The sequence below is a fragment of the Aotus nancymaae genome, unplaced genomic scaffold, assembly GCF_030222135.1.
Source record: "Aotus nancymaae isolate 86718 unplaced genomic scaffold, 86718_ANA_hifiasm-v0.15.2.pri h1tg000076l, whole genome shotgun sequence".
NCBI lineage: Eukaryota > Metazoa > Chordata > Mammalia > Primates > Aotidae > Aotus > Aotus nancymaae.
In genome coordinates, this window is record NW_026988491.1 from 12,949,265 (window position 1) to 12,975,705 (window position 26,441).

General features: G+C 43.0%; 1 protein-coding gene across 4 annotated transcripts in view; it reads right to left on the reverse strand.

Annotated features, from left to right (window-relative positions):
* The window catches only part of DMC1 (DNA meiotic recombinase 1), a 40,867-nt gene extending 18,181 nt beyond the window's left edge, over positions 1-22,686 (reverse strand). The window contains exons 1-8 of one of the 4 annotated variants that reach the window (XM_012458954.2): positions 22,620-22,686; positions 20,404-20,481; positions 19,777-19,821; positions 18,807-18,953; positions 14,564-14,646; positions 10,838-10,890; positions 8,485-8,526; positions 6,110-6,182 (exon numbers count right to left, since the gene is read on the reverse strand). In XM_012458954.2, the coding sequence (XP_012314377.1) occupies positions 6,110-6,182; positions 8,485-8,526; positions 10,838-10,890; positions 14,564-14,646; positions 18,807-18,953; positions 19,777-19,821; positions 20,404-20,448 (488 nt within the window). In that variant the 5' untranslated portion in view covers positions 20,449-20,481; positions 22,620-22,686. The remainder of the gene's footprint in view (positions 1-6,109; positions 6,183-8,484; positions 8,527-10,837; positions 10,891-14,563; positions 14,647-18,806; positions 18,954-19,776; positions 19,822-20,403; positions 20,482-22,619) is intronic. The other 3 variants (XM_012458957.2, XM_012458956.2, XM_012458955.2) reach the window with 3 other exon arrangements.
* Between the last annotated feature and the right edge of the window lie 3,755 nt (positions 22,687-26,441).

Below are 26,441 nucleotides of genomic sequence, written 5' to 3' on the forward strand. Positions count from 1 at the left end.
CACAGGCAACCATGGCAAAAATGGACAAATGGTATCACATCAAGTGAAAAAGCTTCTGAACAGCAAAGGAAACCATCAACAAGGTGAAGAAACAACTCGCGGAATGGGAGAAAATATTTCCAAACTATCCATCTGACAAGGGATTAATAATCAGAATATATAAAAAGCTCAAACAACTCTATAGGAAAAAAAATCTAATAATCTGATTTTAAAATGGGCAAAAGATCTGAAAAGACATTTCTCAAAAGAAGTGTAAAAGGAAAATACCTTGGGCCCCCAAAATCTCTAAGGAAAACTCAAGCTGGAAACTGCTTATGACAAACCTGCCTCTCATTCTCTATTCAAAATTACTCCTCTACTCACTGAGATAGATGCATATCTGATTGCCTCCTTTGGAAAGGCTAATCAGAAACTCAAAAGAATGCAACCATTTGTGTCTCTCTCACCTATCTGTGACCTGGAAGCCCACTCCCCACTTTGAGTCTTCCTGCCTTTGCTTCAAGTTGTCCCGCCTTTCCAGACTGAACCAATGTTCTTCTTACATATATTGATTGATGTCTCACGTTTCCCTGACATGTATAGAATCAAGCTGTGCCTCGACCACCCTGGGCACACGTCATCAGGACTTCCTGAGACTGTGTCACAGGCGCATCCTCAACCTTGCCAAAATAAACTTTCTAAATTAACTGAGACCTGTCTCAGATTTTCTGGGTTCAAAGAAGACGTACAAATGGCAAATAGGTATATGAAAAGGTACTCAATGTCATTGATCATCAGCGAAATGCAAATCAAAACAGTGAAATATCATCTCACCCCAGTTAATATGGCTTTTATACAAAAGACAGGCAATAACAAAACTAGGCATGGTGACTTATGCCTGTAATCTCAGCACTTTGGGAGGCCCAGGTGGGAGGATCACTTGAGTTCAGGAGTTGGAGCTCCTGAGCTCCTGGTGAGCCTGGGCAACATGGTGAGACCCTGTCTCTACCAAAAAAATACAAAAATTAGCTGGGCATGATGGCACGTGCCTGTAGTCCCAGTTACTTGGGAGGCTGAAGTGGAAGGATCACTTGAGTCCCGGATGTCGAGGCTACAGTGACCCATGATCATGTCACTACATTCCAGCCTGGGTGACAGAGCAAGACCCTGTCTCGAAAACAAAACAAAACAAAAAAATTTATTTTATTTATTTATTTATTTTTGAGACAGAGTTTCGCTCTTGTTACCCAGGCTGGAGTGCAATGGCGCAATCTCTGCTCACCACAACCTCTGCCTCCTGGGTTCAGGCAATTCTCCTGCCTCAGCCTCCTGACTACAGGCACGTGCCACCATGCCCAGCTAATTTTTGTATTTTTAGTAGAGACGGGGTTTCACCTTGTTGACCAGGATGGTCTTGATCTCTTGACCTCGTGATCCACCTGCCTCGGCCTCCCAAAGTGCTGGGATTATAGGCTTGAGCCACCTCGCCCGGCCAATAAAAAAATTTTAAATGAAAAACTTGGGCTTATGCTGAAAAGAAGTTCAGATCAATTATAAATATTTATTAACCAATTCCCATATGGAATTGATTACCGTATTAACCAATTACGAAGGCAAATCATTATGGAGGATATAAGGAGTCATAAGACAACCTATGCCCTAGGTAAATTTAAAACATAATTAAGGAGGCAAAATATAAACATATAAAAATAAAAATATCAAGAGACAGCAGTATAAGTATGAAACACTGAAAGAATGAGAACATTCAGATGTGATCCTTGCCACGGTGCGCCGCACTCCCACCCAGCTGTTCTTCTCCTCTCTCTCTTGCATGTGACTTAGCTCCTAACTATTCTGTCGTTCTTGATAAAATCCAAATTGCCCAAACAGTGGCTGCTAATCTGCAAGAACAATTCTTCCCTGAGATGAGAATCATCCTTAATCAATTGTTTCTGAAACCAGCTGAACTCCAGCTGAGGCCCCTTGTTAAAGCCCCATACAACATTTCACCCTCCTTCCCCAAGTTAAAAGGCTCTTTCAGAGTCTTCTCATGCCTGGCATTTCCGAATAAAGACTTCTGCAAACAGTTCTCTGTTTGGTTTTCTAAGTTAGTATTTTAGATAGTAAATTCTATCATAGGTCAAGAAGGACAAGATTTTCTAAATTTAGTAATTAGGGAAGAATAGAAAAAGCCTGCATTGAAATGAGAGCCTTAAAGGATTTGTGTGATTCAGAAAGACTGTGAGATGGGGACAGAAGAAGCAAATACCGAAGAAGACAGAAATATACAATGCAAATTTCTGTGACCAGTCAAATTAACAGCCAAGAGTGAGAGCAAAATAAAGGCACTTTCAGATACACTAAGGTTCAAAGTTAGCCACCTGGATTACATTTCTGAAAGAAATAAGTATTCCAGCAAAACGAACATACAGAAAAGAATAACATTTGGGATGTAAGAAAACATAACGAACAAAGAAAACAAAAATCTTTTTTTTTTTTTTGAGAATGAGTTTCGCTCTTGTAGCCCAGGCTGGAGTGCAATGGCCAGATCTTGGCTCACTGCAATCTCTGCCTTCCAGGTTCAAGCAATTCTCCTGCCTCAGCCTCCTGAGTAGCTGGGATTACAGTTGCCTGCCCACCACCACGCCTGACTAATTTTTTGTATTTTTAGTAGAGATTGGGTTTCACCATGTTGGCTAAGCTGGTCTCGAACTCCTGACCTCAGAGGATCCGCCCTTCTCAGCCTCCCAGAGTGCTGGGATTACAGGCATGAGCCACTGCACCAAGCCCTACAAAAGTCTTTGTAAGTAAATCTAAATAACTGCTGATGTACAATGTTTTTAGATTTTTTTCTTTTTTTTTTTTTTTTTTGGCAGAGACAGTCTTGCTATGTTGCCCTAGCTAATCATGAACTCCTGGGCTCAAATGATCCTCCTGCCTCAGCCTTCCAAGTAGCTGGGATTCATAGCCACACCACCAGCTAATTTGAAATTTTTTTCATAGAAACACTATGTTGCCCAAGCTGGTCTTAAACTCCTGGCCTCAACTGATCCTCCTGTCTTGACATCCCGAAGTGCTGGGATTACTGGAGTGAGACCAGACATATGTTAAAATTTTGATAACAAAGCATATTTACAGGCAATGGGATGGACTTAAACAGATTCATCTCTTTGCCTCTAATAATGACAATGGTAAGTAATGAGCTTGGAGAGGCAGGCTGGGGCTTCACTGTGAATGGCCTTACAAACATGTGCAGGTCTTTGTTGTTGTTAAAAAGAATTTCATCTGAATACCTCCTCAAACTAGTATAGTTGATATTCCAATTTCATTGGTCAATTTCATACTGCCTCCCTCCCTTATTGTTTGTTTGTTTGTTTATTGAGACGGAATCTTGTTGTCACCCAGGCTGGAGTGCAATGCCGGGATCTCGGCTCACTGCAGCCTCCGACTCCCAGGCTGAAGCAATTATCCTGCCTTAGCCTCCCAAGCAGCTGGGATTACAGGCACCCACCAACATGCCTGGCAAAATTTTGTATTTTTAGTAGAGATGGGGTTTCACCATGTTGGTCAGGCTGGTTTTTAACTCCTGACCTCATGATCTGCCCACCTCAGCCTCCCAAAGTACTGGGACTATAGGCGTGAGCCACTGCGCCTGGCCCCTTGTTGTTTATTTACAAAAAGCTTCTATCACCTCACCCTATAGCACATGTTCGCTTGAACTCCTAATTTTGAACTTTAGTGATCTTTCTCAGGCATCACCCTCAAAATCTGTGTGTAACATTGCTGACTATTCTTCTCATCTTGAAACTTTCCTTTTGCTTGACTTTTCCTCTGTCTCTGGGTTCCAGATTTCCAGATTTCCTTCTACTTCCTCTGTTTCTGGGTTCCTCATTTTAATCCTCTTCCTAAATATAAACATACCTCAAAGTTATGTTCTCAATTCTCTCTTCTCTCTCTAAAAGTTCTCTTTCCCACTTGGTTAATTCATCGATATCTCTGGCCCTACCGCTTTCTCAAGCTGAATTCAATATTTTCAACTGCTATCTGGATGTCCTCATATACATCATATTCAATACATTAAATGAAGGTTGGGCACAGTGGCTCATGCCTATAATCCCAGTACTTTCTGAGGCCAAGGTAGGCAGGTTGCTTGAGCCCAGGAGTCGGAAATCAGCCTGGGCAACACGGCAAAACCTGGTCTCTATGAAAGATAAAAAAAATTAGCCAGCCATGGTGGTATGGGTCTGTAGTTCCAGCTACTCAGGAGGCTGAGGTGGGAAGATCACTTGATTCTGGGAGTTCGAGTCTGCAGTGAGTGTAATTGGGCCATTGCACTCCAGCCTGGACAATAGAGTGAGACCTTGTTTCAAAAAAAGAAAAAACAATTAGGCCATCCGTGGTGGCTCACGCCTGTAATTCCAGCACTTTGGGAGGCCAAGGTGAGCGGATCACTTGAGGTCAGGAGTTCAAGACCAGCGTGGCCAACATGGTGAAACCTTGTCTGTACTAAAAATACAAAAAATTAGCCAGGCGTGGTGGCGCAGGTTTGTAATCTCAGCTACTTGGGAGACGCTGAGGCATGAGAATAGCTTGAACCCGGGAGGCAGAGGCTGCAGTGTGTTGAGACTCTATCACTGCATTCCAGCCTGGGTGATGGAGAAAGACTCTGTCTCAAAGAAAAGTAAAATTAGTACATTAAAATGGAACATCACCTTTTCTCTGAAACATGATCTTCCCAGTTCTATTGTTAGCATTGCATCACTATTCTCCCAGTATCTAGACAAAAAATCTGAATAGTTTATCAAACCTCTCTTTCCTTTGTCTACCAACTACAGCCATCAAGTCCTATCAATTTTCCTCTCTAATATTTATTTTCCTTTTCTTTTTGTTCTTGCCACTTCCAACCTAGATCAAGTTCTCACGACTTGCCTAGAATATTTTTAAAGTATCCAATTTACATCCACTATCTTGTTTGAAAGCCTTTCATGTCTAAGATCCCAATCATCTTTCTAGCCCATATCCTGGAATACCTTACACTTGAATTAAACTGCAATTCTTTCAGGTTCTGCCTGTTTTCCTTATGAACTTTTGCCCTCTTCATACCTTTCCCTTTATTTGGAACCATGACTTTCAGTGAGTCAATAATCTTCACACCTGTAATCCCAGCACTTTGGGAGGCCAAGGCAGGTGGATCACCTGAGGTCAGGAATTATGAGACCAGCCTGGTTGACATGGTGAAATCTTATCTCTACTAAAAATACAAAAATATTAGCCAGATGTGGTGGCACATGCCTGTAATCCCAGCTACTCAGGAGGCTCAGGCAGGAGAATTGCTTGAACAATAGCAGCTATTCGGGAGGCTGAGGCAGGAGAATTGCTTGAATAGATGAAGGTTGCAGTGAGCTGAGATCTCCCCACTGCACTGCACTCTAGCCTGGGCAACAGAGCAAGACTCTGTCTCTCTCTCTTTTTTTTTTTTTTTTTTTTTTGAGACGGAGTTTCGCTCTTGTTACCCAGCCTGGAGTGCCATGGCACGATCTCGGCTCACCGCAACCTCCACCTTCTGGGTTCAGGCAATTCTCCTGCCTCAGCCTCCTGAGCAGCTGGGACTACAGGCACGTGCCACCATGCCCAGCTAATTTTTTGTATTTTTAGTAGAGACGGGGTTTCACCATGTTGACCAGGATGGTCTCGATCTCTTGACCTCGTGATCCACCCGCCTCGGCCTCCCAAAGTGCTGGGATTACAGGCGTGAGCCACCGCACCCGGCCCTCTTTTTTTTTTTTTTTTTTTTTAAGTCACAATACCTCCTGAGCAGAGACTGTCTCAAAAAAAAAAAAAAAAAAAAAAAACTTCTATTAAGCAAAATCTTCAGAAAAGAGAATTAAAAATGAAGACTATGTAATTTCCTCTCATGTATTTGTTTTGTCTCATAAACTCATATGAAGAAGTGAAACCTTATTAAAGAAAAAGTGGTTTGAGAACTTAACCAGTAATTGTTTTCCCTTTGGCTTGTCTCATTATTGCTGGTTTATGGGATGACTACAAAGATGGTATATCTCAGACAAACTCTCTCAGTAACATTCCTATATCACACTATTACTTTAGCAACTTTAATTAAAAAGGTTACAAAGTATTTTCTGTATCAATGAAGATGATCTTTCCTCCTGGGTAGTCACCAGCTCCTGGAAGTTGAGCTGTCACTAGGAAGCATATAAAAATTAATATTAATAGGAGTGAATAAACTTTGTACAAATGACTATATAAATAAACATGGAATCTGCTGTTGCAACTCTCTAGTACATTTTGCAAAGAGTCATTATCCTTTTGTTTCTAAACATGTTATATTTTCATATTACTTAACCAGTGGTAAAATTATAAGTATTCTGCCAGCATAGTAGCAATTCAACAAATAATTTCACTATCTTTCACAATGGAAGATATTCGTAAAAGTTAGTTCTCCCAAGTAATGGAAATAGAATTTAAATATTACTAACTTTCTTCCTATAAGAAATAGTCACAAATATGGCCAGGCATGGTGGCTCATGCCTGTAATCCCAGCACTTTGGGAGGCGGAGGTGGGTGGATCATTTGAGATTAGGAGCTCAAGACCAGCCTGGCCAACATGGTGAAACCCTGTCTCTACTAAAAAATTAGCCAGGCGTAATGGTGCACACCTGTAGCCCCAGCTATTCTGGAGGCTGAGGCAGGAGAATTGCTTGAATCCAGGAGGCGGAGGTTGTGTGAGCCAAGATTGTGTCACTGCACTCCAGCCTGAGTGACAGAGCAAGACTCCATCTCAAAAAAAAAAAAAAAAAAGTCACATATATAATTTTTGCTATATAATTTGTTACCTTTCAATTAATGTATGTCAAATTTTAAAAACGCAATTACGGTTTGACTTAGAAAAGAAAAAACATTGAACTCACAGGTTTGACTTAAAAAATATATATATTGGGAGGCCGAGGCGGGTGGATCACGAGGTCGAGATCGACACCATCCTGGTCAACATGGTGAAACCCTGTCTCTATTAAAAATATAAAAAATTAGCTGGGCATGGTGGCGCGTGCCTGTAATCCCAGCTACTCAGGAGGCTGAGGCAGGAGAATTGCCTGAACCCAGGAGGCGGAGGTTGCGGTGAGCAGAGATCGCGCCATTGCACTCCAGCCTGGGTAACAAGAGTGAAACTCCGTCTCAAAAAAAAAAAACCATAAAAATGCATTTTTTTTTTTTTTTTGAGACAGGTCTCACTTTGTTGCCCAGCCTGGAGCATGGTGGCATGATCTTGGTTCACTGCAACCTCTGTTTCCTGGGTTCAAGTGATTCTCCTACCTCAGCCTCCTCCCCAACAGGCACATGCAACCAGGCCCAGCTAATTTTTGTATTTTTTGGTAGAGACATGTTGACCAGATTGGTCTCAAATTCCTGACTTCAGGAGATCCTCCCAGTGCTAGGTGCTGGGATTACAGACGTATGCCACTGTGCCCAGCTGCATTTACTTTTTAGGTAGTAGTAGTTAACACTAAGGAGCTACTTTATACCAGGTATATACATTATTTCATTTACTTTTCAAGGCAATCCTAAGATTTGGCACTATCATTATTTCAATTTTATTGATGGGGGAAATTAGAGAAGCAGAGAAACTTGCCCAAGGTCACACAGCTGCTAATGATAGAACCAGGATTGGAGTCAGGCATTTTGATTCCAGAACCCCTTTCTTAACCACTTTGCCAAGTTCCTTCTCCATAGGTCAAAGAAATGCACAGTATTGCCTTATGGAAAAGGAGATATGTTTACTTATTTTGTTTAAAACAATTTTGTTTTTAAGTCTCTCTTAGGGCCAACTTTTTTTTTTTTTTTTTTTTTGAGACGGAGTTTCGCTCTTGTTACCCAGGCTGGAGTGCAATGGCGTGATCTCGGCTCACTGCAACCTCCGCCTCCTGGGTTCAGGCAATTCTCCTGCTTCAGCCTCCTGAGTAGCTGGGATTACAGGCACGCGCCACCATGCCCAGCTAATTTTTTGTATTTTTAATAGAGACGGGGTTTCACCATGTTGACCAGGATGGTCTCGATCTCTTGACCTCGTGATCCACCCACCTCGGCCTCCCAAAGTGTTGGGATTACAGGCTTGAGCCACCGCACCCGGCCAGGGCCAACTTTAAGTAATGAAAAGTGAAAGATTCTAGCAACCCATAGATTTTGTGTCACTCTTCTACAAAAGATATAGAAAAGATGGAATGGGAAAAATTGAGACAGTGGACTCCTCACCAACACATTCATAGACCCATTTAACTTCTATTTCTACTCAGGTTTTCATAGGCCAGCACATACACATTTCTAAGACCAGCTGTATAACCACGGGCAGTTTACTTAATCTGCCTGTGTTTTAGTTTCCTTGCAAGCATGTTCAGATTATATGAGATTATTTAGAGTATCAAGCACATAGTAGATATCTGATAAATAATAGTTATGATTATTATTGTTATTGTTGTTATATATCCTTACCACAGAGGGTATGAGAGAGCTGGGTTTTTCCAGTACGAAATTCTGTGAAATACATAAAAAAAGATTCTAAAAATGCATAATTTTTAGATATTTTCATAAAGAATAAAACATGGCCTCAGAATATTACTGTTTTCTTTTTCTTTTCCAACTGCCAAATCTTACTTATAGAGTATCCTGGGTGTTATTTTTTGTTTTGAGATGAAGTCTTGCTCTGTTGTTGAGGCTGGAGTGCAATGGCGTGATCTCAGATCACTGCAACTTCCGCCCCCCGGGTTCAAATGATTCTCCTGATTCAGCCTCCCAAGTAGCTGGGATTACAGGCGCCCACCACCATACCTGGCTAATTTTTGTATTTTTAGTAGAGGCGGGGTTTCACCATGTTGGCCAGGCTGTTCTCAAACTCCTGACCTCAGGTGATCTGCCTGAATGCTAGGATTAGAGGAGTGAGCCACCACACCTGGGCTTATTTGTTTAATATAAATTAATTTAAACCAAGTTTTCCTTAGGAACAGATATAGAAATGAAAGTTTAAGACCCTACCAGATGGGGTGAAGTTTAGTGGCTCACACCTGTAATCCCAGCCCTTTGGGAGGCTGAGATGGGTGGATCACTTGAGGTCAGGAGTTCAAGACTAGCATAGCAAACATGGCACAAAACCCTATCTCTACCAAAAATGCAAAAATTAGCCGGGCGCAGTGGCCTGTAATCCTAGCACTTTGGGAGGTCGAGGTGGGCGGATTGCCTGAGCTCAGGAGTTCAAGACCAGCCTGGGCTACACAGTGAAACCCCTGTCTCTGCTAAAATACAAAAAAATCAGTCGGGTGTGGTGGCATGTGCCTGTAGTCCCAGCTACTTGGGAGGCTGAGGCAGGAGAATTGCTTCAACCTGGCAGGCGGAGGTTGCAGTGAGCCAAGATCGCACCATTGGACTCCAGCCTGGCCAACCAAATGAGACTCCGTCTTCCTGCCTCCCCCACAAACCCCCCCCCCCAGTAAAACAAAAATTAGCCTGGTGTGGTGGCAGGTGCCTGTAATCCCAGCTACTTGAGAGGCTAAGGCAGAATTGCTTGAACCTGGGAGGCAGAGATTGCAGTGAGCCAAGGCGGCACCACTGCCCTCCAGCCTGGGAGACAAAGTGAGACTCTATCTCAAAAAAACACAAAAAACAAAAACAACTCTACCACAGGAAAGAAAGCCTGGGGCTTCCCTACTGAACTAAGGTCCTCACAGGGCAGCTGAAGTAGTCTCAAATTGGTGCCATCCCCTAGCTAACAGCAAAAGCAAATTCTTTCTGGAGGAAAACTTTCCTACTTAACCAATATAGGTCCATTGAACTCTCATAGATTAAAATCAAACAATAAGCTCAGAAACACCAATAAATAAAGAAGAAGGTAAGCCACTAAGATTGAGTCAACAGAAATAATGAGAACCAGATTTAGTGCCCAACTTAACAGGAAAAAAACAACAAAAAACAGATTTAGTTATCCAAGGACAGCAATACCGGATTTGTCAGATATGATACACTCTGTAGCTATGCATGAATTGCTTTTTAAAAATAGAGGCTAGGACAGGTACAGTGGCTCATGCCTGTAATCCCAGCACTTTGGGAGGTCGAGCCAGGAGGACTGCTTGAGTCCAGGAGTTTGAGACCATCCTGAGCAACATAGCAAGACCCTGTACCTATTATTCAAAAAAAAAAAAAAAGACATAATCAGGGAAGAGAGAATCTAGTCTCTATGTTCATAGAATTTGAAATTGCCTAGAAATAAAATCAGCCTTATTCTTCAATTACCTTTTGAACAAATACGTGAAAAAAAAATCTATTATCTTCTATAGAAATCACAAATAAAAGATGAAAAGTGGCCGACATGGTGGCTCATACCTGTAATCCCAGCACTTTGGAAGGCTGAGGCAGGCGAATCACGAGGTCAAGAGATTGAGACCATACTGGCCAACATGGTAAAACCCTGTCTCTACTGAAAATACAAAAATTAGCTGGGTGTGGTGGCATGCGCCTGTAGTCCTAGCTACTCGGGAGGCAGAAGAATCGCTTGAACCTGGGAGGTGGAGGTTGCAGTGAGCCAAGATCGCACCACTGCACTCCAGCCTGGTGACACAGCAAGACTGTCTCATGAAAAAAAAAAGTTGAAAAGTGTCGATAAGACCCATCTGTTAATGTTGGTATATATTTTTGTTGCAGTACAGAATAATCTCATGATAATTGAGATTTTTAAGTTCCAAAATAGGTACAATTTATTATTGGTTGTTTATTTAATTATATGTGTATGTATACACATAGATGTGTGTGGGGGTGTATAAAATTTCATTTAACAAAATATTAAGGTTCTACCTACCTCCAAAAGCTTCTGTAATTGCCATGCTTTCAATTCCACCTCCTAGCAACTTACTGGAAATAGAAAGAAAGCATTAGTAACAGGAACAGAAGTAGAAAATATTAAGGGAGGAGAAAGTATTCATATCATTACTATCATATCTATCTGTCTATCTAACCTATCATCTATCTATCTACAGAACATGAACAGGAATTCTTGGCTGAACAAATAGCATGCCACCTGTGCAGATCACAGGTTCAATTATATATGGGGAAGTGGATCAGCAAAACAAATGATAAGCTCTGCCATTCTTATTTCAATAATAAATGGGGCCTGGGAATACTGCATGTTGTAGGCTTAAAAATAACAAAAAATTCTTTTCAGAAAAAAATTAAAAATAGTAAATGGGTTAGCAAGGCCTATGTCTTACTAATCTTTAGAATCAAATTAGAGTTACAGATCGTCTTAACTATTATTATTATTATATATATTTATTTCATGAGAGAGTCTCACTCTGTTGCCCAGGCTAGAGTGCAGTGGTGTGATCTTGGTTCACAGCAACCTCCGCCTACCAGGTTCCAGAGATTAACCTGCCTCAGCCTCCCAAGTAGCTGGGATTACGGGTGCCTGCCACCATGCTTGGCTAATTTTTGTATTTTTAGTAGAAACGGGGTTTCATCACATTGGCCAGGCTGGTGTCAAACTCCTGACCTTAGGTGATCTGCCTGCCTTGGCCTCCCAAAGTGCTGGGATTACAGGCATGAGCCACAGTGCCTAGCCTGTCTGATATTAAATTGAGTGTTTAATATTGTCCTGGAACTATGTTTCTAAAAGTCAACTGAATTTTCAATATTTTTTCTTTTCTTTTTCTTTTTTGAGACAGGATCTTGTTCTGTCGCCTGACACTGGGCTAAGTTTTTATTTTTTTGTACATCTGGGGTCTTGCTATGTTGCCCAGGTTGGTCTCAAACTCCTGAGGCTCAAGTGATCTGCCCGCCTCTGCCTTCCAAAGTGCTAGGATTACAGGCATAAACTATCATGCCCGGCTTTAATTTTTAAGATACTGAAAAACAGATATTAGGAGAATCCAGTGATTGTCATTATGGTCAGGTTATCTTACATAAACCAAATTTTATGGAGAACATGCCAGAATAGAAAATGTTCAAAGATGTTATGAAAATATGCTAGCAGGTAATGCTAGCAGTTAGAAGGGTAACTGCCAGATTTTGACAGCATACAACAAACATACAGTGAGACAGGGAATCATTAGGGTGTTACGGGCCACTGTACTCCAGCCAAACCTATGTTTTAAAATGACCAATCTGGCTCTTTTGTGAATTAAAAAAAACAGTAGGGGCAAGGTCTCAAGGAGGGAGGTTAACTAGAGGTTATTATAATAATCTAGGGGAGATCTTAATAGGTGGTAATTTAGTCCAGTGAGGTAACAGTAGAGGTGGTAAGAAATAGTTGAATTAGGCTGGGGCAGTGGATGGCTCATGCCTGTAATCCCAGCACTTTGGGAAGCCGAGGCGGGTGGATCACGAGGTCAAGAGATGGAGACCATCCTGGTCAACATGGTGAAACCCCGTCTCTACTAAAAATACAAAAAATTAGCTGGGCACGGTGGTGCGTGCCTGTAATCCCAGCTACTCAGGAGGCTGAGGCAGGAGAATTGCCTGAACCCAGGAGGCAGAGGTTGCGGTGAGCCGAGATCGCGCCATTGCACTCCAGCCTGGGTAACAAGAGTGAAACTCCGTCTCAAAAAAAAAAAAAAAAAAAAAAAAAAAAATACAAAAATTAGCTGGGTGTGGTGGAAGATGCTTGTAATCCCAGCTACTTGGGAGGCTGAGGCAAGAGAATTGCTTGAGCCAGGTAGTTGGAGTGATGCCAAGATCGAGCCACTGCACTCCAGCCTGGTGATAGAGCAAAACTCCGTCTCCAAAAAAAAAAAAAACAAAATAAGCAAACAAAAAAACCCCACCGTTTATATTATATATTAATCTTTTATTATAGAAAATATCAAGCATAAACAAACATAGACAAAAACAATATAATGAACCATTATGTCTATCACTCAGCTTCAACAGTTGTCAACTATGAACTCAGGGTAAAATTTTTTTTCTTTTCTTTTTTTCCCCCCTCTTTTGGAGATGGAGTTTCACTCTTGTCGCCCAGGCTGGAGTGCAATTGCACGATCTCGGCTCACCGGGTGCAACCTCCACCTTCCAGGTTCAAGCGATTCTCCTGCCTCAGTCCCCCGAGTAGCGGGGATTACAGACATGCGCCACCACGTCCGGCTAATTTTGTATCTTTTAGTAGAGACTGGGTTTCTCCATGTTGATCAGGCTGCTCTTGAACTCCCGACTTCAGGTGATTCGCCCTCCTTGGCCTCCCAAAGTGTTGGGATTACAGGCGTGAGCCACCGCATCTGCTTCCTTTTTTTTTTCTCCCCCCAGACGGAGTCTCCCTCTCGTTGCCCAGGATGCAGTGCAGTGGCGCAATCTCAGCTCACTGCAATCTCTGCCTACTGGGTTCAAGCGATTCTCCTGCCTCAGCCTCCTGAGTAGTTGGGACTACAGGCAGGTGCCATCGCACCGGGCTAATTTTTTTTTTTTTTTTTTTTGAGTGGGCGTCTTGCTCTGTTGCCAGGCTGGAGTGCAGTGACACAATCTCGCCTCACTGCAACCTCTGCCTCTCGTTTTTTTAAGCGATTCTCCTGCCTCAGCCTCCCGAGTAGCTGGGACTACAGGCGTGCACTGCCACACCCAGCTAAATTTTGTATTTTTAGTAGAGATGGGGTTTCACCATGTTGGCCAGGATGGTCTCGATCTCTTGACCTCATGATCTGCCAGCCTCGGCCTCCCAAAGTGCTGTGATTACAGGTGTGAGCCACCGCGCCCGGCCCCACGCCCGGCTATTTTATTTATTTATTTATTTATTTATTTATTTTGAGATAGAGTCTTGCTCTGTCGCCCAGGCTGGAGTTCAGTGGCACAATATCAGCTCACTGCAGCCTCGCCTCCCAGTTTCAAGCAATTCTCCTGTGTCAGCCTCCTAAGTAGCTGAGACATGCCATCACACCCGGCTAATTTTTTGTAGTTTTAGTAGAGAAGGGGTTTCACCATGTTGGCCAGGCTGGTCTCAAACTCCGGACCTCGTGATCCACCCGCCTCAGCCTCCCAAAGTTCGGAGATTATAGGCGCCCGCCACCACACCCAGCTAATTTTTTTATCTTTGGCAGAGACGGGTTTCTCCATGTTGGTCAGGCTGGTCCTGAACTCCCGACCTTGGGTGATCTGCCTGCCTCTGCCTCCCAAAGTGCTGGGATCTCAGGTGATCTGCCCGCCTCAGCCTCCCATAGTGCTGGGATTATAGGTGTGAGCCACCGCTCCCGGCCAACAACTGCTTTTTGAGTAAAACCAAAATGTGCAATGAAACCTCCTTCATCAATGGAGAAGGAAAGTAAATGAAAGTTAAACTGATTTTTAAAAGTGGTTTGAGATTAATATAGGCTGATTCAGCAACTAGGTTTTGGTTCTGAATTTCTCGTAAGACATTTAATCTTGCTCCTCCAAGCAGTCTGGAATTTGTTTCAGTTTGCATTTTGAAAAAGAAGAAAAAAAAACCCTAAACTTCAAATAAAGAAGCTACTTCTACTACTTATAGTAGAAATAACCAGAAAGAGGAAAAGAAACATGATATTCCAAAGATTGTGCTTAGTGGTTATAAAGAATGTAAGATACACACTCAAATTCCTGGCTCCCGGTGGTGATATGGAAAACCATTTTCCTCTTTTCACTATACTCAAATGCAGTCAAGAATCCTGGTTCCTACAGAAATATAAAAGGAAATGTTCAGAAAGGGTTTAAGATGATGTTTTTTTTTTTTCAAATGTTGCCCAAAATGATGTACTCTATTATTAAGGTCATCATTTGGTATAAGCTACAATTCAATTGTCCTTGAAGGCAGTACAAGATTATGGTTAGGAACATAGGCTTTAGAGCTGCCCTTTCTAGGGCAAATCATGTTTCTAATACTTATGAGTTGTATGATATGGAGTAAACTACTTAATCTTGCTGTATTTAAGCTTCCTATTAGGGATCAAACAGGTATAACAGTGTTTCTTTGATGAGTAGCTGTGAAAATTAAATGATATAGATGTGTGTGTGTATATATATATATATATATATATTTTTTTTTTTTTTTTTTTGAGAACGGGTCTCGTTCTATTGCCCAGGCTGGAGTGCAGTAGTGTAATCTTGGATCACTGCCATCTCTGCCTCCCAGGTTCAAGCGATTCTCTTGCCTCAGCCTCCTGAGTAGCTGGAATTACAGGCATCTTTCACCACACCCAGCTAATTTTTGTCTTTTTAGTAGAGATGGGGTTTCACCATATTGGCCAGGCTAGTCTTGAACTCCTCACCTCAGGTGATCCACCCACCTCAGCCTCCCAAAGTGCTGGGATTACAAGTGTGAGCCACCACATCTGGCCAAATGAGATATATTTATGGCAAAAAGCAGATGGTATTTTACTGAACAATTCAATTTTTTTTCATTCAACAGCATCATTTTTTTTTTGTTTTTGAGATGGAGTCTCGTTCTGTCACCAGACCGGAGTGCAGTGGTGTGATCTGGGCTTACTGCAACCTCCGACTCATGGCTTCAAGCAATTCTCCTGCCTCAGCCTCCCGAGTAGCTGGGACTACGGCGTATGCCACCACACCTGGCTAATTTTTCTATTTTTAGTAGAGATGGGGTTTCACCATGTTGGTCAGGATGGTCTCAATCTCTTGACCTTGTGATCCACCTGCCTCGGCCTCCCAATGTGCTGGATTACAGGCGTGAGCCACTGCACCTGGCCAACAGCATCATGTTTTTTTTTTTTTTTCTCCAGCTGTAGAAGTTTCAAGGAGCACAGATATTCCAGTTTTCATTATTCTTGAGGCAATATTTTTCACATGGTAGATATACTACTTATTGACTGATTAAAAAGGTACAGCTGATGCAGTGGAGGACCAGTGAAATAGGCCCCAATGCAGTTCTAATGTGTTTCCCTCTGTTGTTTTATACTATGACTGTGGTTCTCAAACTTTGGAGAACTTGGAGAATGGGGACAGGCAAGCCCAGGTCCTATCCTACTTCAGTGAGCCTGGGCCTCTGTTTTCTTTATTAGCCACACCTAGGTGATTCTGATACACATCAATGTTTGGAACCACCATACTATGAAATTAACGTACTTTCTTTCTCTCCTCTCTCTCTTTCTGTCTCTCTCTCTCTCTCTCAATCTCTTTCTCTATCTTTAACAATAAACAACTGGATGCAGTGGCTTACAACTGTAATCTCAGCATTTTGAGAGGCTGAGGTGGGAGGACTGTTTGATGCCAGGAGTTTTTAGAGATACCTCATCTCTAAAAAAAATTTTTAAAAATTAGCTGAACATGGTACTATGTGCCTATAGTCCCAGCTATTCCAGAGGCTGAGGTGGAAGGATCACTTGAGCCTAAGAGGTCAAGCCCACAGTGAACTGTGATTGAGCCACTGTACTCCAGCTTGGGTGACAGAGTGAGACCTTGTCTCAAAGTAAATGAATAAATAAATCTGGGCACAGTGGCACATTCCTGTAGTCCGATGTACTTCAGAAGCAGAGGTGGGAGGATCACTTGAACCTAGGAGTTCAAACCCAGACTGGGCAACATAGTGAGATACTCTTTTTTTTTCTTTTTGAGACAGAGTTTCCATGTGTTGCCCAGGCTGGAGTGCAGTGGTGCAATATCAGCTCACTGCAACTTCCGCCTCCCAGGTTCAAGCGATTCTCCTGCCTCAGCCTCCTGAGTAGCTGGGACTACAGGTGCCCGCGACCATGCCTGACTAATTTTTGTATTTTTAGTAGAGATGGGGTTTCACTATGTTGGCCAGGCTGGTCTTGAACTCCTGACCTCATGATCTGCCTGCCTCGGCCACCCAAAATGCTGGTATTACAGGTGTGAGCCACTGTACCTAGCCTGATACCCTTCTCTTAAAAAATAAAAATAAAAAAAAATTAAACAGTTTAAGCTAAGAAAGGAGAAGATTCTAGGTGCAGTAGTGGGTTCTTGAGAAGGAGAGGGGTTCTTTGGTAATGAGATTTAATTTCCAAAGAAAATAAGTCTAATGTCTTAGAGCAGTTTCCCAAACCCTGGGTGCTGCTCAAGGGCTTTCTTAAACACTTTGGCAGTTGTGGAATTGACTTGTGGGCACACCACTTGAGTATACTCAGAAGCTAGAGCAACTGAGCTGGGTTCAGAATAATTCAGTTCAGTTGGGCCCTCTCCAGGTTCAGGATCACACTGCCACTTGCATCACTCTCATGCCATGACCACCTCTGGAGAAAGGAACCAAATGGCTGTCGGCGAAGAGAGCTTCTCAGACTCGCTGAGAATGAGACCCTTATATACTGATAGAGAAATGGAGAGGCCAGCTATTAAAAGAAGAGGAAGGCTTAGTGACTACCTTTCTTTGCTTTTCTATTTCCAGAGGTGGTACCTCTAGTGGTTCCCAAAAGCTCTACATAAAAGCTTGGGTCAAAGGTACGTATGCTTTTGTCTGGTAGCCTGGCAGTTGCATGGGCCCTGCTAGAAAGCATAAGGTAGGAGGTGGGATTTGATTCCAGAAGTGGGGCTTAGACACAAGACCAAATTGAGAACTAGCTAAAACAGGGTCCAGGGCAGAAGCAGCTTTCCATAAGGCATGCCCACCAGTGTGCCATGTCAGTTTACCATTGCTATGGCAACACCTAGAAGTTACTGCCGCTTTCCATGGCAATGACACAATGATCCAGAAATTACCACTCTTTTCCTAGAAATTTCTGCATAAACTGCCCCTTAATTTGCATGTAATTAAAAGTGGGTATAACTATAATGGCAAAACTGCCTCTGAGCTGCTACTTTTGGGCATACTGCCTATGGGGTAGTCCTGCTCTGCAAGGAGCAGTACCTCTGTGGCTGCTGTACTAGGCTGCTTCAATGAAAGTTGTTGTCTAATACCACTGGCTCACCTTTAAATTCATTCTTGGGCAAAGCTAAGAACCCTCCCAGGTTAAGCCCCAATTTTGGGGGCTCACTTGCCTTGTATCAGTATGGGTTAGTTTAGCTCAGCTGCTTCAGTGAGCATATTCTTGGTCCTATCTATCTCAACTGCACATATGTAGACTCAACCACTGTTGGTCTTTTTCTAATCCAGTGCTCTCTTATCAATTGGCTATATCAATTGGCTATATATCAATCTCCTATACCAGGAGAGAGCAACTTCTTTGGTACTGAGTGCTTCCCAACAGCCATAGGTATGATATTTGAGGAGACAAGACAAAATTAAGGAAGAGGAAGGTAAAAAATAAAAATGAAAAGAAGGAAAGGCAGAGACAGCCAGAAAAAGTAATATAAAGGGAGACAAAAAGAAAAGTTTTGGCAAAAATAATTACCTTCATTAGTGTTCTAGGTCTCTTAATTCCTACCTTCATCTTTTTTTTTTTTTTTTTTTTTTTGAGACGGAGTTTCGCTCTTGTTACCCAGGCTGGAGTGCAATGGCGCGATCTCGGCTCACCGCAACCTCCGCCTCCTAGGTTCTTCTCCTGCCTCAGCCTCCTGAGTAGCTGGGATTACAGGCACGTGCCACTATGCCCAGCTAATTTTTTGTATTTTTAGTAGAGACGGGGTTTCACCATGTTGACCAGGATGGTCTCGATCTCTTGACCTCGTGATCCACCCGCCTCGGCCTCCCGAAGTGCTGGGATTACAGGCTTGAACCACCGCGCCCGGCCCTACCTTCATCTTTCAGAAATTAATTGCTGTTGCTTTGAAACTGAAGTGATAAAAAGTTAACATGGAGAGTATAATATATTGTGATCTACGGAATCGTAGTTCCCACAATAGTTTCTAGTTTTCATAATGAGAAAGCCTATAAAGATTCACAAGGCCCTTCTAAGCTAAAACAGCAAAGAATGGATTTTGCTTACAATTAGTTTGTTTGCTGCCTCTTTAATCTTGTCCACTTTGGCTTCTGAGAGTCCTTTGACATTGCATAGTGCTCTTCTTGTTGTCATCTGTATCCCTTTGATGGTACAGATTCCTACTGATTTCAGTTTCTTAATGTCAGCCATGTTCTGTAAATTAAAGAATGAGCACAGCAGACTGATGATGCCAGCCTGAAAGGCTCCCATACTATGTCATGTGTTTCTGTGTCCATCTCCTTCCACCATGATGCCAATTTTATACAAGCAGCCAGGTGGAATCCACCCACCATGTAGCCAAATGTTCTGGAAATATCTGAGTAGAACATACTCAGCAGGCTGCCAAATGTTCTGACTGTGCCCTGATTTCCCAAAAATGTTAGTGAGACCATGGCAATGTAACAAGGAACTCAAAAGTAGAGTCTGTTGGTAGAAAAGCTAACAAATTTATCACACATTCACCCACTCAGTTCAGCTCCTTCCTTTTACAGAACTTCATTACCAACATGTTCTTTTAAATTTTTTAAGATTTTTTTCCTCTGCCTATGGAGAATGCAAATAACTACATCACCAAAGGACCAGGATTTTCTCTTGCTTCTATTTTCTAAAACCACTAAAAGAGCTTAAATGTGAGGGCTACAACAGATAATATCAGCACAGTTTTACTATCAACTGATTGCTGTTAAAGTCCACCCAGTTTGTTATTCAAAGTCTGGATTTCTGCCAACATCATTTATTCCAGTCACCTGACATATAGAACTTAATTTTGTCCTCTGGGTACACTTGACAATCTCTGGAGACAGTTTGGTTGTCACAGCTGGAGGAGTGCTACTGGTATGTAGTGAGTGAGTAGAGGCCCTGCAATGCACAGGACAGCTCCTTGCAAAAAAGCATTATCCAGGCCCAAATGTCCGTAAGGTTGATGCTGAGAAATCCTGAATCAGACAACTTAACACAGCATTGAAAAACTACTTACAATTCCATGTTTTTGTAACAGGTCAATATCTTGAAACAAAGATTCCTAAAGAAGATGAAACAGAAAAAATGAAGTTTTGATTCTTCATATCCAGCTATTTCACATCTTTTAAAGAGGTGATTCAATACTATGAGTCACTCCAAAATGCCTCAAATTCCACTTCTCTAGACAGATTGAGGAAGGATCAATACTATTTTTCAAACACATACTTAGAAGAAGCACCAATATTGAAAGGGCTTGGAAGTCAATTACCTTTGTCATGTCCTCCCTAAAATTTTGAAACCTTTACCCAAAAGACTGGAACAACATTTGACCTATTTTAAATATGTTTTCTCAACCTTCTTCCCTTCCAGATCCTAAACTCCTTCCTCTAGGACAAGGCTGCTATTTGGTATCACTGTGTATAGGTACCAGTATGGCCATACCAGCTGTTAAGTTATTAAAATACTTTCATACCAGTTGCTAAGTAGCTAATCTTAGCATCCTTGCCAAAGAAGTTGTTACATATTTGCAATATATAACTATGTGTTATTTCTACTTTCAGTTTCTAAAAATACTAACTGAGAAGGAACTTGATTTTTGTGGAATGACTGAATGTCTACATATCTTTCAACGTTCTAGTCATACCTCTTCATCTTGGAATCCTGGTTCTTCCACATGATCCTCCTTCATATTGAAAGGTGAGCAACAGAAAAATAATCGCTTCTGGGAAAATAAGAAATATATTTAAGAAGTAGTCCTCTGGGGAGAGGGGAGCGGGAAAAAAAAGTAGTCCTTTGTCCTGAGGCCTCTGATTTCATTTCAAAGTCACCAAGGACTAGAAGAGAAGTATTTAGCTTGGAAAGACTAGGCCCACCTATCTTCTTTCTGCAAGGCATGTGGCATTATTTCTTGTGTGTGTGTGAGTGTGTGTGTGTGAGTCCTCACGCACACACAAGTGCCTGAGGGGCAAATTGGGGGGTAGCTTTTTTCTTTCCCCAACAGTGATCATTTATCAACTGATTTCCATTGCACAGCTAATCATGACTATGTAATATCTTTATTATTGCTTTGAAATGTTATTTAGAATTGCATATTGCTTTTAACCTTTCTTGTTTAACAACAACATTCTAAGAACCTTGACATTATATAATTCTTCCTTGTGTCCTCCCTGGCACCTCCAACTTTGTCCTCAATAAATGGATTTTATTTTTCTCATTTATGGTGAATGCCTTCCTGCCTGCTATGATTATGAATGGATACTCCTGTAACATCTACCTTTTTGTTTCATAGAACATTAGCTATACTTTCTTTCACAGTATTTACTAGTTTCTTTCTTTCTTTCTTTCTTTTTTTTTTTTGAGGAGTCCTGCTCTGTCACCCAGGCTGGAGTGCAGTGGCACAATCTTGGCCCACTGCAACCTCCGCCTCCCTGGTTCAAGTGATTCTTCTGCCTCAGCCTCCCAAGTAGCTGGGATTACAGGCGTGCACCACCATGCCTGGTTAATTTTTGTATTTTTAGTAGAGATGGGGTTTGACCATGTTGGTCAGGCTGGTCTCCAACTCCTGACCTCATTATCCACCCGCCTCGACCTCCCAAAGTGCTGGGATTACAGGCGTGAGCCACAGTGCCAGGCCGATTTTGTTAAGATTTAAAAATATGGTGGATACATAATATTAAAGCTGATAAAGCAGTGAAAGTCTTTGATTTAACATTGTAGACTCAAAAAGAAATCTCAGGAATCCACGACCTGTGATTGTGCTTATTACAATAAAATGCCATCCAAATAATCATTTTTCTTGGTCTATTCCATTTCCTCATTTGATACCAAAGTCAGGGGTGGGACCTAGAACAAAAGAAACGGACTATTTTTTTTTTTTTTTTTTTTTTTTGAGACAGAGTCTAGCTCTGTCGCCCAGCCTGGAGTGCAATGGCGTGATCTCTGCTCACTGCAACCTCCGCCTCCTGGGTTCCAGCGATTCTCCTGCCTCAGCCTCCCGACTAGCTGGGACCATAGGCGCGCGCCACCACGCCCAGCTGATTTTTTGTATTTTAGCACAGACGGGGTTTCACCATGTTGGCCAGGATGTTCTCGATCTCCTGAGCTCGTGATCTGCCCGCCTTGGTCTCTAAAGTGGTGGGATTACAGGTGTGAACCATCGCGCCCGGCCACAGACTATTAATACTAAGGCAGAAGCAGGGTCCGACCACCGAGCACCGCAAACAGCAAAGGATGGAAGGCAACCGAGACCGTTTGGACGGGATCTTCTGGGATTCTGTCCTTCAGATGGCTAGCTATATGTATGAGCACCCCAGTTCCACATTTACTGTCCCCATCGAAGAGAAAAGCATATCATCCATTTCTTGTCCCCGTGATGAAATGAAAAGATTGTCCCCTTCTCTCAAGGAGCCGTCGATGGACTAAACGGTTGGATTTAAGGGAGGGCTGCCCCATCCCCTGGTTTAAGGCCACCTCTGGAGGGAGCAGCAGCGCGGTCGGATCGCCCTCGACGCCTCCGTCCGCAGGAGGTCTGGGCAGACCCCCGTGAGGCCGCCGGAAATTTTCCTGACACCGGATTCCCTCGTCAGGAGGACGAGGCGGGCCCTCCTAGACTTAGGTCCGATTCGATTTAAAATAAGGAGGTTGGAAATCCCTCAAGGTCACTAATATTCCTCCCCAGGGGTCGGAGCGGAAAGCTCCAAGTCACTAGGGCCCTAAAAAAGGAGGGAGAAAGGGAAGCGCGCCATCTCAAAACGAGCGCCCCCTCAGAATCTTCGCACGCTGTCCGTTTTTGCCACTTACCCCCCTCGTACCCAGTCTCCCCGAGATTTTTAAGGTGAAACCCCTCTGCCCCCGCCCGACCTTTCCCGACAGTCCTCAGCTGACAGGATTCTAACTCGGACAGAGAACTCGGAGCCTGGAGATCCGCGAGCCGTTGACCACAGGGTTTGGCGCCAACCGAGGAGGGCGGGGCGAGGACCGAGGGGCTGGGCGGGGCCAGGGCGGGGCGCAGGTGAGGAGGCGGGGCGAGGGTGGAGCGGGCGGGCCCACAGTGGGCGGGGCGGAAAGCAATGGAGGCGGGGCTAAGACCGAGGGGCAGGGGAGCGAACGGGCCAACAGTTAGGGGAACCCGAGGGCGTGGCCTGGAAGGGGCGTAGCGAGGAGGGAGCCGGGGCAGGGCGCAGGGTGAGGGGGCGGGGCGAGGACTGAGGGGCGGGAAACGAGGAGGAGCCTCCTCTGGGTGGCGCGCTTGGGTGAGGGAGTGAGGGAGGGGCGCTGTGGAGGAAGCGCGCTGAGGAGAGGGACCTTGAAGGGTGGAGACTGTTGAGCTGGGGCGTCTCTCGAGGTGAGCACCTCGCTAAAATTAGGGAGAGGACTTTGAGGCGCGGGTTCTGAGGAGGAAGCCTTGAAGCCGGGGAGGGGCGCTGAGCAGAGGTGGCTGACGTGTGCGAAAGGTCAGGGTCGCGAGGGATTGCGGATAGAGCCTCGGGTTAGGAGTCCGAATCCGAGGTCCTTTTTATGAGACGGAGTTTCACTCTTGCTTCCCAGGCTGGAGTGCAATGGCGCGAACTTGGCTCACCGCGACTTCCGCCTCCCAGGTTCAAGCGATTCTCCTGCTTCAGCCTCCCGAGTAGCTGGGATTACAGGCACCCGCCACCTCGCCTGGCTAATTTTGTATTTTTAGTACAGACGTGGCCAGGCTAGTCTCGAATTCCCGACCTCAGGTGATCCGCCCCCCGGGCCTCCCAAAGTGCTTGGATTACAGGCGTGAGCCACCAAGCCCGGTCCCCTGGCTTCTGTTTTCATGCCTGGCGTCAGTTTGGCCCTGCTCCCTCAGCGCTCCTCATTTCCCACTCTATGACTCTCACCATTTGCCACTCTTGTCTGTGATTGAGACACCCAAGGCCCATTCAGGATGGAGAGTAATTTTTCTCTGTCTTAACTTGAAGTTTTAAATAGACTGCAGACGCCAAGCATATTTTGGTTCAGCTTTTAAATAGAAGTTGCAGGCCAGCCTTCGTGCCAGCAGCGCCATTGCTGGCAGCGTCCTCCTCCTCCCCTCACGCGGAGACTGACTTGAGAGTCAGGAAACATTTGAGAGAGCAGCTGCTAAGGTGGAGCCTGTGATGTATCTTGGATGAATCTCTGTGCAAACAGTTCTTTGGGTTCAAGACCTAGTAGAGGGCGACCCCCCCTTTTTTTTTCTGCCTGAATCATTTTGCTGGAATAAATAGCAAAACATTCCCACAATAGCAGTTGGCATTTGTGTAGGACGCGCCCCCGCACCCCACCAGGTGGATTGTTTCAAGAGCCAACAAATAACCGCCATTGTGCTTCCAAATCTGCTATTTTGCCCCAAACATAGCCATCCTTGTTATATGGAAATGAATGCCCATTTAGGGAAGGAACTGGATAGTTTCACTCTGAGGCCTCACCTAAGTAATTATGGGAACTTTCGAATAACTTGTTAGGTGACGATATCAACAGTCTACAGAAGAGCTGCAAAGAGCACAGCGAGATGATTTAGGGAAATCTAACATATGTAGTTTGGTGTAGTGACAGCTGGGAGAGAGAAATGTTCATAATATTTGAAGGTTGTGTGCAGTACACTTAAAGAAACTAAAATGAGCCGGGTAATGACAAATTCATGAAGGGAGGAGAAAAGTCCTGTTTGGGTATCATATCGATAGACAACTTTTAAAATATTTAAAACAACAAACTCTGGGACAGAGTGCACTTTAAAAAGTGCACATGAGGACCTTTCCACTTAAATCGGGACCCAAAAAAAATCAGTCTTTCATATCATGCAAAAATTCTGAATATCATGAAGGTAGCATTTCAGATCAGTGGGGAAATGATGAATTCAGTAGACAGTGTTAGAACAACTAGGTAACCATCTGGAAGAAAAAATAAAATTGGAATCATGCTTTATACATTATACCAAAATAAATTGCAGATGGATCAAAAAATTAAATCTGAACAATAAAATAATAAAAGTACTAGAAGAAAATATGGGACATTTAAAATTACTTTATAATAAGGAACATCTTTTTAAGTATGATACGAAACTCAGAAGCCACAAAAGACTGATAAGTATGCTTATATTAAAAAAGAAAAAATCCTGTATGGCAAAATGGTATTTCCTATCCACAATATAGAACATGGCAAACCAGAGCCTTTGTGTCAATTATTAACTGAGTAATATAGCTTGGCTAATTTTTCAAATCCTTCAGGAAGTCCACAATTTCTCTATACAATTTTAAAATTTTTGTATCACTTTTATATTTTAAGAAATAAAAAAATTAGCAGTGGGATTACAGTTAAGACCTGAATTTTAAACCATTACACTTTACTGCCCCTCCGTGGACAGTCACCTTATAACCAAATAGAGGCACAGGATTCCAGTGAATATAGTTGGGCTTCTTCCCAGTGATGCTTGCAGATACATATTCTTGAAATTTCAAGAGCTTTAATTTGATAAATGCTTTAGTAGAAAACTAAAGAATGAAGGCTCATCATGTACAAATTTCACTGGGTAGATTTCCTCTTAAACATATTTGTTTGTTTTTGAGTCAGGGTCTTCCTCTGTCAGGCTGGAGTACAGTGGTAACATCTTTGCTCGCAGCAGCCTTAATCTCCCGGGCTCAAGCGATCCTCCCACCTCAGCCTTCCCAGCAGCTGGGCCTACAGGCACAAGCCACCACACCCAGCTAATTTTTAGGTATTTTTTTTGTAGAGATGTTGTTTCACCATGTTGCCCTGGTCTCAAACTTCTGGGCTCAAGCAAGCCTCCCACCTCAGCCTCCCAGAATGCTGGGATTACAGGCGTAAGCCACTGCATCCAGCAGTGTTCCATGTCTTTATCTTCATTTTCAAATAATTCCTGTTTAAGAATAAGGTACTTGTAGCCTATTGCTGAGACCTGTACCTCTTAGTGGCTCTTCTCCTGGCTATATAAAGGTTTAAAATGACTGCTGTTTGTAAAAAGTCGATTAAAATTTTAACCTACAGCCTATATTATTCACCTCCAGTTACAAGAAGGAATACACGGTGCTGTAGGAACACATGGGAGGGACATCTTATTCAGTTTGTGGGGAAGTGAGGAACATGGCATTTCAGCTGGTATCCATGAGCAATTTGTTAGTCAGGTAATAAGAGGGAACAAGTACTAACTTAAGAGAGTGCATTTAGCTGAAGCTCAATACTTATTTGTAGAATGAATGACTAGTAAAACACCTCTTAACATTCTCCAAACTTTCTCTTTTTTTCTCAGTATTCTAGTTCCATCAATCTTGTCATGCTTTTTTCCCCTTGTACTTCTAGTTTATATAGACATTTCAAATATTGTGTTTCTTGCCTCAGCAGAGGGAATATCCTGAAAGATACTAATTCTGCAGTGTGAGGATTTGCGTTAATCTAAAGCGGTTTACCATAGATTTACAGAAAAAAAACAAAAGTAGGAAAAAAAATCTGTAGGATTACAAACCAAAAAATAAAAAACCAAAGTTCCCATCTTTATTCAAAGTATTGATTAACAAAAATAAAAGGCAAAAGTTGTATATGTTTTTGTATATCTGTTTCTTCTCTTTTCTTTTCTTTTTTTTTTTTTGAGATGGAGTCTCACTTTGTTGCCAGGCTGGAGTGTGTAGTGGCACGATCTTGGCTTACTGCAACCTCCGACTC